The sequence below is a fragment of the Pristis pectinata genome, chromosome 40 (assembly GCF_009764475.1).
Source record: "Pristis pectinata isolate sPriPec2 chromosome 40, sPriPec2.1.pri, whole genome shotgun sequence".
Classification (NCBI taxonomy): Eukaryota; Metazoa; Chordata; class Chondrichthyes; order Rhinopristiformes; family Pristidae; genus Pristis; species Pristis pectinata.
Genome location: NC_067443.1, coordinates 8,881,567 through 8,901,215, shown reverse-complemented (window position 1 = coordinate 8,901,215; position 19,649 = coordinate 8,881,567). Strand labels below are relative to the sequence as shown.

Here is a 19,649-nt window from a genome sequence, read left to right as displayed (position 1 = left end):
TTCCAGCCCCCACCCAACCTGTTCCCGTGATCTTTCTGCTGTCAGGACCCTGGGGTACGATCGCCTGACCTTGTGCTTGTGTTCCGTGCCCCATCCAGACGAGGCAGAGGTGAAGGAGCTCTCGTCAAGGGGCCCGGAGCCCGAGGAGCTGGCGGCCAAGGTGCAGAATGGGGCGCCAGTCCCTGGTGGCAAGCCCAAGGGCAAGAAGTACTCGCGTCTGTGCCACCTGCGGCGCCGCAGACACCGGCAGAAGGCTGACGAGAGCGACCTGAGCGAGGGCTTCGACTCGGACCCCAGCGAGGACTCAGCCAAGGACAGTGACCGCTCGGACTCCGGCTCCGACAAGAGTGACGAGGAGGAGGAGGAGGCAGAGGCCGCCTTTGACCTGGAGTCCGACTCCGACATGAACAGCCAGGAGTCGCGCTCTGACCTGGAGGACATCGAGGAGGAGCCGGGTGAGGGCTGTAGGGGCCCTGGGAGGGGCGGGGAGACGGACACTGGTCCTCTCCCTGCCCTCTGCCCTGACGTCCCTGAGCCTCCGGCCAATGGCCCGGGCACTGCCAGTGACGCAGCCATCGCCAGCAACCTCCAGGCCCTGTCCTCCCAACTGTTCCAGCCCAAGAGGTGCTTCAGACTGGCCCCCACCTTCAGCAATGTCATGATCAGGCCCCCGCCTGAGGACCAAGGCTCCACTCCACAGCAGGAGAAACCCTGTGCCAACGGTGTCCTCCAGAGCCCCAGCGTCACTGAGCACGGTAAGGCAACGTCCAAGTACCCCCGCCTCAGCGTCTGGTGTAAACATCCCATGGCACTACTCTGCAGGGAAGTTTTCGCTGATCTCCTGCCCAATATCTTTCCCTCAATCCACAATGATAAAAGTCACACAACTTAGTCACACAGCACAGAACCATGCCCTTTGGCCCAACTCGTCCACGCCGACTGCGTTGCCCAGTGAGCTGGTCCCATCTGTCCATGTTTGGCCCAGAGCCCTCTAAACCACTCCTACCCATGTACTTATCTAGATGGCTTTTAAATGTTGCTAATGTGCCCGCCTCAACCACCATTTCTGGCAGCTCATTCCAAATACACACTACCTTTTGTGTGAAGCTGCCCCTGATGTCCCCTCTCGCCTCTGATCTTAAACCTATGCCCTCTTATTTTTAGCACTTTGTCCCCACAAAAGAAGGACTGAGCTTTCACCCTGTCTATGCCCCCCATGATCTTATACACCTCTCTCAGGTCACCCCTCAATCCCCTACATTCCAGGGAATATAGTCTATGCAACCTCTCCCTGTAACTCAGGCCCCCAAGTCCAGGCAACATCCAGGTAAATCTTTTCTGCACTCTTTCTAGTTTAATAACATCTTTCCTATAACTGGCTGACCAGACCAGTACACAATTCTCCCAAGTGTGGCCTCACCAACATCTTGTATAACTGCAACGTAACTTTACAACTCCTATACTCAAAGCCCTGACTGATGAAGGGCGGTGTGCCAAACGCCACCTTCATCACCCTATCCCATCATTAACTGCTGTTTTGTGGGAGGTTGCCTGCCACATTTCCTGCTTTACAAAAGTCACCAGAATTACTTCATTGCCTGCAAAGGACCTTGAAACTTCCTGGACATTGATGTGGGTGGTACTATAGAAATGCAGCAACTTCTTTTTTGTTGCTGACAGCTTTGTTCTGATCTTCATCCACATGGAACATTAGAATATTGAAGACTCTACCCCTTCCAGAGGGTGTGGTGGGTGGAGCTGAGGCGTTGGGTTGGTGGTTGGGGGGAGGTGGTGGAGGAGGACAATAAAAAAAGGGATGTGGGGCTGGATTAAAGAGGGGCTCCTGGAGTCCTGCCAGAAGGTCCTGAATGGGTCTGAAACAAACTACATCACTGATGGGACTGTTTTGTGAGAGATGGGATGGGGGTTTGGTGGTTCTTTGGGACGTTACCAGTGAGGGACTTGAGTAGCCTGGTACACTAGTGGCTGTCCCCCCTACCCCTTGACCATCAGGAGGGGAACTGGATCCAGGGACTGGATTCCCCTGCCCCCCAATCAAACTGAAGCACTCATTTACTGCACTGCAGCCTTTCTGGGCTCTCTGCATTTGCTCCCTATCCCTATTTCCCCTTTCCCTCTACCTCCGGTATTGGGAAGTGGCCTCCATGATTGAACTCTTCCAGTTGTATCCCTCTCCTTACCACTACCAAATAGTCATTATTGCGGGTGTACTGGGCTGAAAGCTGAGTGCTGTTTGACTGTGTGAACTACAGTTGATTGAGTCCTCCCTCACAACAGGAGATGTTATGATAAATCTGTGCTGTGTACCCTCTGGGGCCAATGCATTCCCTGGGCTCCAGGTATGGTCTGACCACTGGTACTCTGCATCAGGTCCCGGTGCACGGCTTTGACCTGAAACATCAACAATTCTTTACTACACCACCACCTCCTCCCGCAACCCCCCACACACACACACACACACACACACACACACACACACACGCTGCTCGACTTGCTGAGTTCCTGCAGCAGATTGTTTGTTGCTGTGTGTAAAGATATTCCTTCTGAATTCAACAGTTGCTTAGTTGTCCCAATTACCCCCAAGTCAGAAAGTTCCACTTGAGTACAGAACCATAGAACACTACAGCACAGAAAACAGGCCATTCGACCCTTCTAGTCTGTGCCGAAACGTTATTCTGCTAGTCCCACTTACCTGCCCCCAGTCCATAACCCTCCAGACCTCTCCCGTCCAAGTATCTATCCAATTTATTCTTAAAGCTTAAGAGTGACCCTGCATTTACTACGTCAGATGGCAGCCAGTTCCACACTCCCACCACTCTCTGAGTTAAGAAGTCCCCTCTAATGTTCCCCCTAAACCTTTCCCCTTTCACCCTAAAACCATGTCCTCTCGTACTTATCTCTCCTAATCTAGGTGGAAAGAGCCTACTCGCATTAACTCTGTCTATGCCTCTCATCATTTTGTAAAGCTCTATCAAATCTCCCCTCATTCTTCTACGCTCCAAGGAATAAAGTCCTAACCTGTTCAATCTTTCCCTGTACCTCAACTCCTGAAGACCTGGCAACGTTCTAGTAAATCTCCTCTGCACTCTTTCAATCTTACTGATATCCTTCCTATTGTTAGGTGACTAGAAATGCACACAATACTCCAAATTTGGCCTCACTAGTGACTTATATAACCTCACCATAACATCCCAACTCCTATACTCAATACTTTGATTTATGAATGCCAGGATGCCAAAAGCCTTTTTTACAACCCTGTCTACCTGTGACGCCACTTTCAGGGAATTATGTATCTGAACTCCCAGATCCCTTTGTTCCTCCGCACTCCTCAGTGCCCTACCATTTACTGTGTATGTCCTCCCTTGATTTGTCCTTCTAAAATGCAGCACCTCACACTTGTCTGCATGAAATTGCATCTGCCATTTTCTGGCCCATTCCCAATGCTGAGGGAGCACATCCCTGTCGGAGTTGCCGGTCCTCTTCAGTTTACAAACGCTCGACTTGTGTAGCATTTGGGGGGGCTGCGGGCATCTTCTGCCTTGCGGGAACTCAGTTCACAGCCACATTTCCCACTTGTGAACTGCTGGGTTATAAATGATTCACAGGAATGGATCCTGCGATAACCTGGGGAGGACCTGTATTGACCTTCAGACATGCTGAAAACAAAGCCCCTTCTCTCCCAGCTGCTCATAAAGCATTTCATGGGCATCATTTTGGAGAAGAGCCGTGGAGGTCTCCTTGACATCCTGTCCCTTAACATTAGGAAATGTGGTCGTCATCATGTTGCTGTGTATGAGTTAGTTCCCAGTATATGAACTGTGGAAAGGAATTCACTGGCTGTAGAATGATGTCTGAATGGGAAGTGGAAGGTACTCTGGAAGTGTTGGTCTGCTGGCCTTCAGTTGTTCTCCCACACTCTGGGACCACTTTCTTCCTCTGCACCACCATGTCCCCTGCCTCCAACAGAAAGGAGTTCCAGCCAGTTCCCTTTCCGATGGCTCCTCTGAGGTTAAGTGGATTCCAGGACCATTCCTGTTCCCCATGGCTAATGGTTTGTCTCTCCTGCAGACACCGGCTCTGATTCAGAGGCCAGTGACACCAGCAACAAATCACTGCAGAGGGAGAAGACCCCGCTGGAGAAGCTGGAGATCCTGTCCAACGAGGGCTTGCTGACCACCGTCAAGGTCTTCCTAGACTGGCTGCGCACCAACACGGACATCATCCTCATGTGTGCGCAGGTGTGAGGCCACTGAGTGGGAAGTCTTCCTCCCCTTACCCGCAACCCCCCCACCCCCCACCCAGCCTGCTGCAACCTCTGCTTTTACACAGCCATTCAGTGCTGATGATGGGACCTCCATGGGTGTGGGCACTGGGGACCCTGTGGGTGTTCAAGACCACTGCTTCAGAATGGACTCTTTCAATGTAGCAACTTTCCATTATGCCCAGTAGAATTCCATCCGTGTCCTTCCAGTAGAAATCTCCCTCTGCAGAGATTCCCACATCCTGCCGTTAACAGCAGAGATCAATCTAATCTCCCATCCTTCCACCTGCTATCCCAGGGAATTTTCCTGATTTCCAAAGCTCTGTCGTCCCTCCAGCTACTTGGGCCGTGAGCTCTGGAATCCCTCCAAACTCCAACCGCCAATTCCCACTCTGTTAGGAGGCCTTTCTGTTTGACCCAGTGTCCGGTCACCTATGTCTGTCTGTTGAATTGATGTGCTGGTGAGTAGTGGAAGCTCCAAGCGGGTTTAATCAAATGGGCGACATCTCCCCCACTGCAGTCACCTTCCCTAGTGGCCCCTGCAATCCCTGCTTGCTGATTCTCCTCATCTTTCTGCCCAGACTCGCAATGGACGGCTCTGGGCTTGAGCTGCTTCATTGCGTGTGCGATCTGACCCCTCCCCCCTCCCTTGTCTCTTGCAGAGCTCTCAGAGCCTGTGGAATCGCCTGTCAGTACTGCTGAACATGTTGCCGGAAGGAAGGAAGATGAGAGAACCAGGTGTGTACTTTGGGCTCCCTAAGCTTGCTCTGCTACTCATTGAGGTCGTGGCTGCACCAATGTTCCCTCATCCGTTATCCCATCCTCTCCGTAACCTTTGGTTCCGTTATTGATTAAATGTTTCTCTATCTGAGCTTTAAATGCATGTGAGGATTCAGCCTCCACAGCTTTCTTGGGCAAGAATTTCAAAGTCTCTCATTGTGTGCAGTTCTGCTTATGGAGGCTTTGGGAGAGGATACAGAAGAGGTTCACCAGGATGCTGCCTAGATTAATGAGCTATAAGGAGGGGTTGGACAAACTGAGGAAGACGATAAAATTGAGAGGCATAGATAGGGTAGACAGTCAGAATCTTTTTCCCAGGGTAGAGAGCATGCATTTAAGGTGAGAGGGGGGAAGTTTAAAGGAGATGTGCAAGATAATTTTTTTTTACACGGTGGGTGCCTGGACAGGGCTGCCAGGGTAGAAGATAGGATAATGGTGTTTGAGGCTTTTATATAGACACAGGAATATGGAGGGGTATGGATCACATACAGTACAGGCAGAAGGGATTGGATTTAATTCGGCATCGTGTTCAGCACAGACATTGGGCTGAAGGGCCTGTTCCTGTGCTGTACTGTTCTATCGGGTAAGACTGGCATTACTGAAGGTTGGCGGTAGTCGGAAACACCATGAGATGGAGGTCACTGGCATACATGTGGTGGCAGTGCCGCGCTGACATCGGATGCTCCGTTTCTCTGCTGCTTTAGCTGAATATATTCTGTGCACCTCTTGATTCCCCTGGTCTCTCTGCCCTCTTCTAATTTTCCCCCTCCCACACCCCACCCTAAACTCCAGGTATATGCATCAGCGATGAGATCGCCCAGCAGCTGAACCACTGTGAGGAGCCGGATCTGGCCCAGGTTGTGCTGCTTCCGGAAGATATGGCCCTCCGCTACCTTCCTGTTCTCAGGACTGCGCATCGGAAGCTCGGGGTGGAGCAGATCAGCCTGGCTGCAAACACGCTGGAGGAGGTGAGGGAGTGGGAGAACTGGGCATACTGTAGGGTTCTGGTGACATACACAATGCTAGAAATGCTCAGCAGGTCAGGGAGCATCTGTGGGGGAAGAAGCAGATTGGAAGATCAGAACTGGGTCTAGCTGATGTCAAAGGAAGTTTCTGTAAAGAAGCTTGGAGGCAGCGAGGGGAAGGACGGGTTTGCAGGTGAGAGTTAACGCCAATGGTAAACAAAATTGTTATTGTCACATGTACCGAGGTACAGTGGAAAAACTTTGTTTTGTGTGCCATCCACACAGATCATTCACTGACACGGACATAACACAAGAAATAGGAGCAGGAGGAGGTCATCTGGCCCATCGAGCCTGCTCTGCCATTCAGTAAGATCCTCGCTGATCTGACCATGGACTCAGCTCCACCTACCTGCCTTTACCCCATAACCCTTAATCCCTCTACTATGCAAAAATCAATCTATGTCTTAAGTATATTTAATACACTAATTCACATCAGTGCATTGAGGTAGTACAAGGGAGAAGAATAACAGAATGAAGTGTTACAGTTACTGAGAAGGTGCAGTGCAGGTAGACTAAGATGCAAAGCTGTAACGAGGTAGATTGTGAGGGCGAGAGTCCATCTTATTGTACTAGGGGACCATTCAGTAGTGTTATAACAGTGGGATAGAAGCTGTCCCTGAGCCTGGTGGTACATGCTTTTGGGTTTTTGTATCTTCTGCCCAATGTGAGGGGGGAGAAGAGAGAATATCCGGGGTGGTTGGGGTCTTTCATTATGCTGGCAGTGGGGATGTCTGCCTTCACCATGGCTGTACATCTGTGCTGATTTGGGCCAGTCAGCGCTGAGCCGAGTGTCGCGCGGTGTCGGGTGGGTGGGTACTCCTGTCGTCCTGCCACCGTCCTCCTGCATGGCCTCCCACCTTCTCCCTACTCTCTCCCCTGCAGTCCATGGTACGTATCTGCTGCATCCGAAGCTTCGGGCACTTCCTGACCCGGCTCCAGAAGAACGTTCTGCAGTACAACCGGGAGCTGGGAATCTTCATCAGCATCAACCAGTGTGAGGAGGAGACGCTGATGGAGCAGGCACAAGCCCAGTTCCGAATGGTGAGTTGTCACACAATCCCAACACAGCGAGACTTTAATCAGATTCGATGCTCTGTACTCCGTCCCTGTCCTGTTGTATATAACACTCAGTGGGGCTTCAATCACACTGATGCTCTGTACTCCGTCCCTGTTATATATAACGCTCTGTGAGGCTTTAATCACACGCGATGCTCTGTACGCCACGACGACCCATTGTGTATATGTAACGCTGTGCTCCCTGCTACAAGCTGCCTGATTTTGCGCTAACAGGGAGAGTGATTTGCCTTTGTGTATTTAACTCCAGGCCGAGGAGGAGGCTCGTAGAAATCGTCTGATGCGGGACATGGCCCAGCTCCGTCTCCAGGTAAGTGGGCACCTCGCGGGTCAGACAGGGCGGGGGGTTGATGGTGAGGAGTAGACATGTCCTGCTGCAGTACTGTGTGTCAGCCAGCAGAGAGCAGCCGAGAGCCACGTACATCAGATCCGAATTGTTCAGTCGCCAGCTCCAAGCAACCCTAAAGTACTTGAAGACACAGGAGTCTGCAGATGCTGGAATCTGGGGGAACACAAGATGCTGAAGGAACGTAGTGGGTCAGACAGCATCTGAGGAGGGAAATGGACAGATGAAACGTTGACTGTCAGTTTCTTCCTGTAGATGCTGCCTGACCCACTGACTGCCTCCAGCATCTTGGTGTGGCACCTAAAAAATTTAGTTGTTTTGCTTAAGTGTAATTACATCGTGCAGATGAAGCTGCCACAGACAGCAAAGTTATAATAACCAGAGCAGGAGGAGACCTCTCCTGTGTCTGAAACGTTAGCCTTGGAGCCTTGTATATTTATCCAAGAGACACAGGGCACTCCCTCCCCACTTCGGGGACATGGGGCTCCCTCATCTGACAAAGCCCTGCAGTCAGCTCTTTATTTTGTAAGACCATAAGGTATAGGAGCAGATTCTGCCCATTAAGTCTGCACCATTCAATCATGGCTGATTTTCTTTTCAACCCCATTCTCCTGCCTTCTTCCCGTAACCCTTAATCCCCTTACCAATCAAGAACCTATCAATCTCTGCCTTAAATTCACCCAATGACTTGGCCTCCATGGCCGTCTGTAGCAGCGAATTCCACAGATTCACCATCCTCTGGCTGAAGAAATTTCTCATCAGTTTTAAAGGGATGTCCCTTTATTTTGAGTCTGTGCCTTTGGATCCTAGACTCTCCTACTGATGGAGACATCTTCTCCACACCCACTCTATTCAGGCCTTTCAGCATCCAGTAGGTTTCAATGAGGTCCCCCTCCCATCCTTCTGAACTCCATCGAGGACGAGCCCAGAAACATCAAAAGCTCCTCATGTTAGGTGGGAGCGGATACAGAATGAAAGTCTTTCACCTGCTGAGAGGGTATTTCACAATCGTGGGGCATCCCTGGACACTTTCTTGTGTCAGTGTGGGTAACTTGACAACTGGTTTCTGCACAGCAAGATTCCATGAGTGTTGGAGATATTCAGCAGGTCAGGTAGCATCTGTGGAAGGATCAACTGGGTTTGGGTTACAGGCTGAAATCTCTGGGGTGAGAAAGATAAAGGATGTCTCAATAATTTCTTCACATTTTTTCTTCTTGCTGCTCTGCCCTCTCCCTGGCTTCTTTTCTCCCTCCTGCCCCCACCCCCCCTCTCTCTCTCTCGCTCTCTTCCCTCCCCCACCCCCTCAGCTGGAAGTGTCTCAGTTGGAAGGCAGCCTGCAGCAGCCGAAGAGCCAGTCCACATTGTCTCCGTACCTGATTCCCAACACACAAGCCATCTGCCAACAGCTGGCCAACATCAGGCACCTGGCCAACAGCAGCCGATTCATCATCATCATTCCACGCACAGGTCGGTACCCCGAGTTCCATCTTCGTTTCCTTCCCTATATCCGTCAAATTGTTTAAATTAAAATACTTGGTGACTCGTGTAGAGGCTGAACCTCCAACTGGAGAGGGAACAGCAGGGCTTGTATCATCGTAACATCTCAAAAATCAGCTCCTCCAGCCTTCCAGTCGCACACCTTAAGGGCCGTGATCCCCTCGGTTTTATATACGTGACCTCCAGTCCTCTGCTCGTCTGTCAAGGGAACAGTCATGAGCGGCTGTCGGCCATTCGGCCGGTTGAGGCTGCACCATTGTTCAGTAAGATCCAATAGCACAGATTAGGGGAGTTTAATTGCTAACAGTATAGGAGTGTGTGATGGGATGGTGTAGAGGGAGCTTCACTGTGTCTGACCCTTTTTTTAATTACCTTTATTTCAAAATATAATCTACAAAATTACAACAAACACAGACAATAATGGTGATTAACGCAGTCACTAACACAAACTAAACTATATTAAAATATTCCCATCTCTACCAAGGATGGTGCTTATCCCCTGCGGTGCCCAATGGTCTCGGACCGCCTCCATGGTACCCATGGACACTGCACATTCCATCTCCACAGTTACCCAGGCACGGACATAACCCCGGAACATCCCTGGGCAGTCCGTCCGGGCAGCACCTTATGCTATCTGCTTCCAGGACCCACGGATAGCTATCTTAGCCAGCCCCAGGAGCAAGTTTACCAAGATATCCTCAGCCCGCCTTGCCCCCCTTCCTTACTGGATGACCGCAAATAAATAGGGTGGGACTAAAGTGAAACCAGAAGGCGAGGAGCAGCCCCCACAGAGATGCAAAAAGGGTTTGCAACCTCGCACACTCCATGTACATATGGTACACGGTCACCTGTAGCCTACAGAAGTGACAGTCGGCTGGGAGATCTGTGTACAAACCAATAAACTTATTGCAGGGCACCACCCTGTGCAGCGGCCTCCACCCCAGGCTCTGGTCCCCAGTGGTCAGACCAAGACAAGACTCCAAGTCAAGCAGCTCCCTCTCAAGTTGCCTGATCTCAGAGTCCTGCCCCTTGGTCGACCCCTAGTGTACTGCTGACATAGAAACCGGATGTGGGCTTTGCTCACATCCCCCCATAGCCTTAGGGAGCAGAAGTCCTCCTGTTTCTCCCTCCAGGCAGTCCAGAATGCTCTGAATGAATCTCGGAGTTGGCCGTCCTCCAGCAGCTAGTTATTAAAGTGCCAGTACATGGACCCCACCCACATGCGCAGCAGAGTGAACTACACCCACACGAGGTGGTGGTCTGAGCACGGCACTGGCTGCATGGAGGCCACCAAGACACGGGAGACGTACTCCCGGGAAATGTACAATTGGTCTATGAGAGTGTCCTCCCCCTCTAGACCTCCTCGAAGCTGCTAAAGTCAAGGTATAGGTTCTGCCAGGTGTCCACCAAGTCAAAGGAGCCACTCGCTCCTTCAATGTCTTTGCCGACGCCGGGTCGCACTGGAGACCAGAGCAGCAGGCCTCCTCGAGGGTGCAGTTGAAATCTCCCCCCGAGGATGATGCAGTCCCCGGGGTCAATGGAGCCGAGCAAGGTGGACACCTGACGGAAGAGGCCCGTCTGCAGCACCCCGCACCTGGGGGCGTACACGTTGACAAAGTACAGCGGCACACCGTCCAGGCGCATGGCGAGGTGGAGCAAGCGGCTGGGAACAACATCCTGAACTGTCACGATTTCCGGTTGGAAATCGCCATCCCACTATAGAGGTGGAGTTGAGGTGACTTACGTAGACCCCTCCCTACCACTCCAGGAGCCAGGTGGACTCATCTCCTGGGATGGTGTGGGTTTCCTGCAGGAGACACTGCATATCTCCCTTCCCTGATGACTGAGAGAGTATTGAACCTGTGGTGAGAACCCCTGGTACTGTTCACATTAAGGCTAGCTCTGGTGAATCTCACGTCAGGAGCACACTAGGCCTCAGCACCCTTCCCAGTCCCAGTGAGAGCGGATCCTCTCTTCACCTTGCGACCTCCAGAAAGAACGCGACTGCTCTTTGCCCTGCGGGCTTGAGTGGTGCCAGAGCCACCTGGTGACCCCCTACCCTCCGAAGGAGTGAGGTCACTTCTAGCCCTGATGCCCCTCTTTTAAGTCATCCAGGAAAGTGTTAAGCTGGCACCTATTATTCCCGGTCACCACCTTCCCCTCTGTCTAAGAGCAACATGCAGTTACCTTACCAGCCTCGGTATGCTATCCCAGTGTAGGGAGGCTAATTTAGGCCGATGCTTCACACCTTCAGAGGTCAGAGTAAACTCCTGAATCTCCTCCATGGGTATTAATGGGGACCTATGGGGAGGGGAGAGGATATCTATTATGTCACTGTCAAAAGAATTTCCTCTGACTCCCGCACATCTGCGCTCTCCACCCCACCAGGAGAGAGACGCCTTCTCTTTAGGCTGGAGAGACCACTGGTTCCCCGGCAGCCCCAGTTATCATCACCCCTTCCACCCGTGCACTCCCCACAGACCGCTGCTGACTCTCAGGGCAAGTGGGATCCCCGGTATGAGGCGCAGGGGCAGGCGTGAGCTCTGCTTCCCCGGGTGCTTGCTCTTTTTCCTCACCTTCCTGCTCCGCGCCAGCTCCTCCCCATCTCTCCCCACGCTAGGCTCAGGCTCTCCCACCTGTTTCACAGGGAGAGGGGAAGTGGGAGTGGGGACAGTTGTGCCAGAGGTGGAAACCTTGGGCTGGGAGTTGGGACGGTCCCTTCAAAAGTGCCCCATGTCCCCGCACGCATGGCACCATGGACGGTCAGAGCTCCAGTACACCTGGTGGCTTCCCCCTTCGTACCGCACAGTAAACTGGCCCTCAACGTCCTCCTCCCGGGCCAACTGCATAAACAGCTGGCATCGGAAAGAGATAATGGTGCGGAGGGTGCAACGCTTGAATTTGTGCCAGATGGCAGTGATCTTGAACCATACTTATCCCAAGAGGGCAAGATGGGGAAGGAGGGCCTCACTAGGAATAAAGAGCCTGATGTGTCCAAGGGCAATCCGCTGTGTGGGAGCAGTCACCAGCTCCAGCTGCAGGAAAGTCTTGTCCACCATCAGCCCCCTACTGAGGCCCGATGCACCAGGTCATCGGTCTGCAGTGTAAAACACCACCTTTCCGAACTCCTTTTCAGAGGCTACCATACCAACCAAGTTCTCATGGCCTCCGAATTCGCTTCCAAGGTTAGTCCAGGGGGCAAAATGCATTGCACCACACGCTTGAGCTCTACCGACCGAAACAGGGTGCTGTCTGAGGGGATATAGGCAGTTGCTTTTGCATAGTCCCTTGGAAATCCACCACTCCCAGGTGCCCAATCCGGCATGGTGGCACTACAGTCCGAAGCAGAACGAAAACAATAGAAGAAACGCTGCCAAAGTCTAGGTAGCAGTGGTGTTCCGAGATGGAACAGTTCAGAACTTCTCGCTGCTCCCCTAGGTCCTACTGCGTTAGCAGATCCCGTCAGTCCGGCCGCCTCGAGGTTGTGGAGCCCCACAAAAAGCTGGATGATATCACTGGCAGCCCCAGCTTAAACTTTCCTAATGAGACAGCGCGATGGAAAGGAATCTTTTATTGTTGTGGCAGTTGGAAGCACCCCACACTCGATGGCTCTTGGCAAGATGCCAGTTACTTCCAATGCCAGGAAGAGCTTCGCCAGTCCTGAAAAATTCCAAGGCCACAAAGGGTCGAGACATCCAAAGAATACTCTTACACCCATGCCAATGGGGAGACATGACGAGGGAGGGGGCTCCTCCAATGTCAGTGGGAAAAACGATGATTCCCTCCCTACCGTAGGAGTAAAACAGTTTCTGGCAAAATGCTAATCGCCGCAACGAGAGAACTGCACAGTTAGGAGCCACCAACAAACACAGTCCCAACAGTGGAAAAACTTGAAAAGAAGCCCCCACACTGGAACAGCCACTCACTAAGGTGGTCAGGAGTCCTGCTGCACCTCTGATGTTTCAGGACAACCTTATCCCAACGGTTTTCTTTTGGTTTCTCCCAGCTCGATCAGAACAGCTCCACTCTGTGTCTGACCCTGGGAGTGTGTGATGGGATAGTGTAGAGGGTGATTCACCCTGTGCCTGTCCCGTGCCCCAGTGTGTTTACCAGGTGTTATTCTCGAGATGCTGCATCCATTGAGCCACAGAGCTCAGAGTGCATATGCTAGAAGAGACTGACTATTCACTGCCATCCTGTTATCTTCCTGGCAGTGATTGATGGATTGGATTTCCTGAAGAAAGAAAATTCAGGAGCACGTGACGCCATCCGATTCCTGGAATCTGAGTTCAAGAAGGGAAACCGGTAGGGAGCCGTCTCGTGGGTGGGCAGGAGCTAGAGCTGGGGCAGACGGTATTAGACTACTATACTCCTACCCTTGTCCCTTAAAACTGAATCTCTGCCCAGGAGGACTTGCAATCATGAAATGGTTACACACAGAAAGCTCTTCAGCCCATTGTGTCCACACTGAGTCTATACCACAACCCCTCTCTAGTTCCACCTCTTCTGCAGCCTCTTGAGATGTCCAGTTTCCCCCGTCTCAGTAGAACCTGCCTCCACATCTGAAGTCCGCGCATTCCCGATTCCAATCACCTTTTCCTCACATCACTCTTGATCCTTGTCCCCTTTGTTTCATTCATTTGTCTGCTAGTCATATCGATATACTAGTGATAAGCTAGTATCGAAACAGGCTCTTCAGCCCAACTCATCCATGCTGACTGAGGTGCCTAACTGAGCCTGCGTTTGACCCATATCCCTTAAACCTTCCCTGTCCGTGTTCCTGTTCAAATGTGTTAATGTTCCTGCCTCAACCACTTCCTCTGGCAGCTCGTTCCATAGACAGACCACCCTCTGTGTGGAAAAACTTGTTCCTCAGGTTCACCTTTAAACCTTTTCCCTCTCACCTTAAATCTGTACCCTTGTTTTAGACTCCCCTACCCTGACGGAAAAAGACTGACCTTTCACTCTATCTATGCCTCTCATGATTTTATGAACCTCTATAAGGTTGCCCCCCACCCCTGCTCCCCCGCACTGTCGCCATTCAGCCTGTCAAGTCTGCTCCTTTGTTCAATAAGATTTACCTTTCGTGCCTGAGCCCCATGTCCATGGAGTTTCTCAGAATCCACTGTTTCAACTTTGAAAACTCTCCATGACCATCTCCAGCTCCTTGAGGGGAACGGTTTCCAAGATTCACCGGCCTGAGTGAATACTTTTCCCCTTATCCCAATCCTGAATGCCCTCCAGCCTGAGGGATCTACGCTATCGTATCCATGTATGTCTCATCAGATGGTGGGATTAGTTGACTTTTTATATGGAATAATCAATACCAGGGAATGAGTTATTGGCTGCAATCTAATCAGATACTTTTTAAGTGGGGAGTGGATGGGGGTAGAATAGAACTCCGGTGAGCTGGAAGCTGGGATCTGACCTAGGAGCTTGGCAAGTTTAATGTATGGAATAGCTGATGCCTTAGGGGTAAGTTACTGGCTGGAATCTAGGATTGACGTGCCTGTATGTCGAGGTGTTACACTGTAAGCAATGGGTGAAACCGAGTTGTGATTTATACCACTCACCTCGGTCACACCCTGGTGCGCTTCTCGGGTGAAGGAGCGATCGAAGGCAGTTTGATCCGATCAGAGGATGCAGCTGTGATTTATTATTATGTTCAGCTATTTCTCCTTCAAATGGTAGGACAGTTTGGGGAACAGTTTGATTGAGGGATGCTGAGTTGGAGGATGGGGGGGGGGGGGGGGGGGGGGGGGGGGAAACTAACCACAATTCTACAGCAAGGTGTTGTACTTGAAATGAGACCTTTCCGTAGCCATTTCCCAATATAAAGGTGGATGGATGTAGAATGGGATTGATCATCTTCTGTGAATAGGGTATAGATTATTTTTAACGCAGCGAGCATGCAGATGCTTTGGATTGGACTGACATCTGTTTCTGTGGCAGTTACATCCGCTGCCAGCGGGACACTGGCAGGGCTGTGGACCGGCACAAGCTGAAGAGACAGGATCTGGATGCATGGTAAGGCCCCGCTGAGTCCGGCTCACAGTCCAGCCCCCACCCCACCCTCCCTGTAACTGGGAAGGCAGCTTATCACCACTCAGCTTCTGCGGGAGGAGATCCATCTGTAGTTGGCATGGGCCAACATCCACACAAGCTCACTTCCTGACTCCTGTTAGACCAACCGCATTACGTCCTTCACAGACTTGTATCTGGCCTCGATTAATGGTCTAGAGCAAATCTCCTCTAGAGCGTGGTTGACCAAAGACTGGTGGGGAGTTTGCTCTTTTATTGTCTTGGCTCTGGCATTCCATGATGTGTCTGGGTCTCTACAGTCAGATTCAATCCCAGAGCCTGCTGTTGGCAAGGTGAGGATGTCGTACATTTTCTCAGTCACAGTCCCAGCTGGGACAGAGTCCTGGAGCCACATAATCATATGCCTCTGAAACAGGTCCGACCCACCAGCAGTGTTGCGACCACCTCCCACCCATTTATGCTCCCCACGTTCTCCTCCATCTCCCCAGGTTCTACCAGTGTACAGCAGCCAATTAACCCACCGACCTGCAGGTCGTTGGGATGTGGGAAGAAACCAGAGCACCCAGGGGAATCCCATGTGGTCACAGAGAGAACTTACAAACCCTGCACAGTCGGGGCTCGAGGTTGGGATCGAACCTGGGTCTCTGGTGCTGAGAGGCAGCAGCTGTGCTGCCCACTGGGGTATTTATCTCACTGCAGGGTTAGACACAGACAGTGAGCAGGGTATCGCAGCTTGTCCATTAAAGCACCTTGTCCTTACAGGCACCTGTATAAAATCCTGGACAGCTGCAAGCAACTGACGGTGTCTCAGGGCACTGGTGAGGAAGAGGTGGCAGGGATGGTCACCATCCTGACAGAATTCTCCCCGGATGATCCTGGATCGCTCTCTAGTAATGTGCAGGTAACCTGCCCCGTACAAGGCTTGTGTTCGCACTCTCCATGTAACGCTGGTGATGCAGGTCTGGGTGGGGAAGGCTGTTGTGCCTCAGAGGTGTGAGGGAGGCTGAAGGTTTGTGGAGACGATGTGGGTGAATTGGTCAGTTGTGGTCCCACTGTCTGATGGCACAGTCTCCAGGAACTGAACACCACCTGAGTGGACAGTGAGTGGATCATGTACAGAGGAAAGTGCTAGGGTGATAGTAGTACAGGAACAGGCCCTTTGGCCCACTATGTCCATGCTCACCCTTTTGTCCATCTACACATCCCATTTGCCTGCATTAGGTCAGAATCCTTTGAATCCATTGGGTTCACATGGTGGGAGTCGTAGATAAAGCACGGAAACAGGCCCTTCAGCCCCCTGATACTACAGAACCCAGCTTCAACTGAGTACAGTGATGCCCTACTCCTGTGCATTGCCCGGGGCAGTGGTCGGAAGATGACGCATTGGGCTGTTGGACGTTGGACTTCATGTCCCATTTAAAGCGATCCTCATTGTTCAGTTATAAAATCCTGTGAGCTCCCTCATTGTGGGAACTACTATGTAAATGTTTCACGGTGCAATTATACCTTGCTGACAGAGGTATTTGTAGCATGTTAACAGGGGCTGTTACAAATGTAGACCACTGATACGGTTAACACACTGACAGCAGAAGGGAGGGTCTTGTAGGCAGGCTGGTTCAGATGCTCGGGACTTCCTGCAGGACACTGGAGCTGGGCTGGAAACTAGTTCCTATGTTAAATGGAGACTTCAGTATAGAGCTGCAGTCAAGGCAAAGTAAAAGCACTGGGATCTACAGTGCGGTTACACAAAGGTCTGGAGGTGCTTTACAGAAATTGACAACAATCCACAATTATCACAAGTACCAGCAAAGGCTCTGTCAAGGAGGAGTGTTGGAAAGGAGAGACGTAGAGGTTTAGGGAAGGAATTCCAGAGCTTGGGGATTCAGGCAGCTGAAGGCACGACCACCAATGGCAGCGATGGAAGTGGAGAGGTACAGCATAGAAACAGGCCCTTCGGCCCACACAGTCCCTGCTGACCATCAGCCACCCATTTACGCTGGTTCCATTTTATTCTCCCCACTCACCCCCCAACCCCCCCGGTCAATTAACCCACCGACTCTCATGTGTTTTGGATGTGGGAGGAACCCGGAGCACCCAGGGGAAACCCACACAGGTCACGGAGAACATGCAAACTCCACACAGACAGTGCCGGAGGTCGGGTTCGAACCTGGGTCTCTGGCGCTGAGGCAGCAGTTCTACTGGCTGTGTCACTGTGCTGCCCAAAATCGGGAGACATGTGAAAGGAGGGGAGGTTGTGGGGGATTGGAGAGGTGGGCGGCAGGGAAGGGCTGAACGCAAGGTGAGAGGGAACAAGTGGAAGTGTTGTTGATCTAATACATTGGATAATTATCCCTGTATCCCAGGCTGCACTACAAGCGGCACACAATTCTGGTGTGGATGTCAGAAACATCCTGGACTTCTACAGACAGTGGAAAGAGATGGGCTGAAGGTGGAGGCAGCGAACTAGGGGTCACAACCTCGGGAGAACGTCTTCAGACAAAAACAAAACCGCGCACACACGGCAGAGGTGCCTGAGGGAAGCTGGCTGGACTGCTGTGGTGTTCATCGTGACCCGAAGCCCGAATCTACGTGGCACGAAAATCGAGCAGAAACTCAGCACCTGTGAGGGAAATTTTTTTTAAAAATACGCAATGTAAAGGGTGGAGTAAAGGCTGGATATTCTGCCCCTGGTTTTAAATACAGACCCCTGCAGAGAAATGGTGTAGGAGGTGGGAGAGGCTGCAGGGAAGGAGCCCTTGTGGCATGAGTCTCGGCCAAGTGCCTGGTCCCTCTGCTGCAGTGGCGTGGAGCTGCCATCTCCCCTCCTGGGCCCTGGAAGTGGGCAGAGATTGATCAGAACCCCTGCCCCTCGGCGATTCCTCCTCCACCTCTCCCTGCCTGCCCTCTGTAGACAGAGCCCCTCCCATTCCCGGTGGTCTCTCTCCCCCTCACCTTCAGGCCAGGAGTCTCCCTCTGACATGCCGGAGGTTGGAACCTGCCCGCTGGCAGGACAAACCTCCCCCACCCCCCAAACCTCCCATCAGTTGCCCGGGCAATGCTACTCACTGGGGTCTGGTGCAGCCACTTCCTGGGTGTTGGGGGAGGGGAGAGGGGAATATACTTGCATGAGGGAGAGGGGTGTGGGGAGGAGACGGTGGGTGAAGGAGAGGGAGGGGCTGAGGGTAAGGGAAGGGTTTTGGAGGGAGGAGAAATGTGACGGAGGAGGTGGTCCATTCACCTTTCTGTTGCCTCTGCCCTTGCCAACAGTGTTCCCCCATCCTGCCTGATGCCCCGGTTCTGCTACATCATGCAGGCCAAGGATTTCCTGGGCGTTCCTGCACCCAAAATCCCTGTGAAATTCCTCCAGAACTCATCCCTGCTTCCTTCCAGTCGGGAAGAGGAGCTATCTCAGTTCCTCTATCTGTGGACCAGTAGGTCCCGTGTCTCCAGAACCTGATTCCTGAAATGAGAGAGATGGCCTCCCTCCCCTCCCAGCCCCCCAATCCCACTCACCTCCTGATTCCTGGCTGTTCACTGAAGGGGGCCTCGGTTACTTGGTGCTGGTGTTGTGGCTGTACATTGGTTGTTGCTGTAACCTGGATCAAAGGCCAATCTTTCAGCAGTTTGGGGATTCTGTTTCCCTGAAGCAAATTCCACCCTAAAACAGGCGACTCCCTTTGCTGTTGGGAGATGCACCAAGCCTCACACCCAACCTTCCCTCACCCCTACTCAGGAATGTTAATGGCCCATTCACACCCTTGGTCCAGAGTGTGGAGCCAACAAAAACAGGGGAGCTGGGCTCTGTAAATCTCAGGGTGAGTGAGGAGAGTTTGTAGATGGGGGGAGGGAGGTGGAGAGGGGTTTGTGGGGCTCTGGAGACAGGGTGGGTTTGGGGAGAGGGGAGGGACGGATCACTGGGAAGGGGGCTCAGTGGGGTACTACTGCCACCTGGTTTGTGTTTCTTTGTGCTCACTGTTGCTTGGTGTTGCCCTGCTGTTGTGACGTATGTAACTGGAGTGTGGCTGATGTTTGGGAGCTTACTGTGAGAGTTGGGGGTCAGAGCTCCCTGCAGGATGCTGACAGCTGAAGCAGTGCTGGGGTTAAGGGGGGCACTTGGGTGGATTTGGTCAGAAGTTACCCATGCCCCACACTGCGCTGCATTCAATGTGTTCTCAAGTATCATTTCATTTTTCTTGTGAAAACAAAAGATGATTCAAAAGTGTTTCTCAAACGTAATTTAAAAGAAAATTCAAGAAACCTTTCAATTCCAGTAGAGAAAAGGCAATAAAGGCTTGGAATTATTGTGGGAAAGGAACATGTGACTCCTTAGCAGTTTGTTTCTGTGCCTCTGCACGTGTTTGTTCTCTCACCCTGTGGCAGATTATCGGTTCTTGCACTGCGTAGACTGGAGTATGGATCTGTGTGCTAATAGTTTGTGGCTAATAGTGATGAGAGAGCACTGCACTGCTCTGACCTTTAACTGGCCTTTCCCTCCAGAGCCTTTGGGGTGGCCCCCACCTAGGTTTGTGTGTCCTCAGCAGGGGCACCGTGAAATGTTGGCAGTTGGCAAACCTTTGGGCACAGCTGATTCCCTCCCTCCAGA

The 19,649-nt window shown here is 51.9% G+C and overlaps 1 protein-coding gene across 1 annotated transcript in view; it reads left to right on the top strand.

Annotated features, from left to right (window-relative positions):
* The window catches only part of smg5 (SMG5 nonsense mediated mRNA decay factor), a 40,381-nt gene extending 21,026 nt beyond the window's left edge, over positions 1 to 19,355 (top strand). Inside the window, exons 12-22 of the mRNA XM_052045722.1 lie at positions 99 to 755; positions 4,090 to 4,259; positions 4,945 to 5,020; positions 5,855 to 6,030; positions 6,970 to 7,128; positions 7,412 to 7,471; positions 8,815 to 8,974; positions 13,219 to 13,309; positions 14,957 to 15,031; positions 15,809 to 15,947; positions 17,410 to 19,355. Of these exons, the coding sequence (XP_051901682.1) occupies positions 99 to 755; positions 4,090 to 4,259; positions 4,945 to 5,020; positions 5,855 to 6,030; positions 6,970 to 7,128; positions 7,412 to 7,471; positions 8,815 to 8,974; positions 13,219 to 13,309; positions 14,957 to 15,031; positions 15,809 to 15,947; positions 17,410 to 17,493 (1,847 nt within the window). The 3' untranslated portion in view covers positions 17,494 to 19,355. The remainder of the gene's footprint in view (positions 1 to 98; positions 756 to 4,089; positions 4,260 to 4,944; positions 5,021 to 5,854; positions 6,031 to 6,969; positions 7,129 to 7,411; positions 7,472 to 8,814; positions 8,975 to 13,218; positions 13,310 to 14,956; positions 15,032 to 15,808; positions 15,948 to 17,409) is intronic.
* Positions 19,356 to 19,649: the final 294 nt, after the last annotated feature.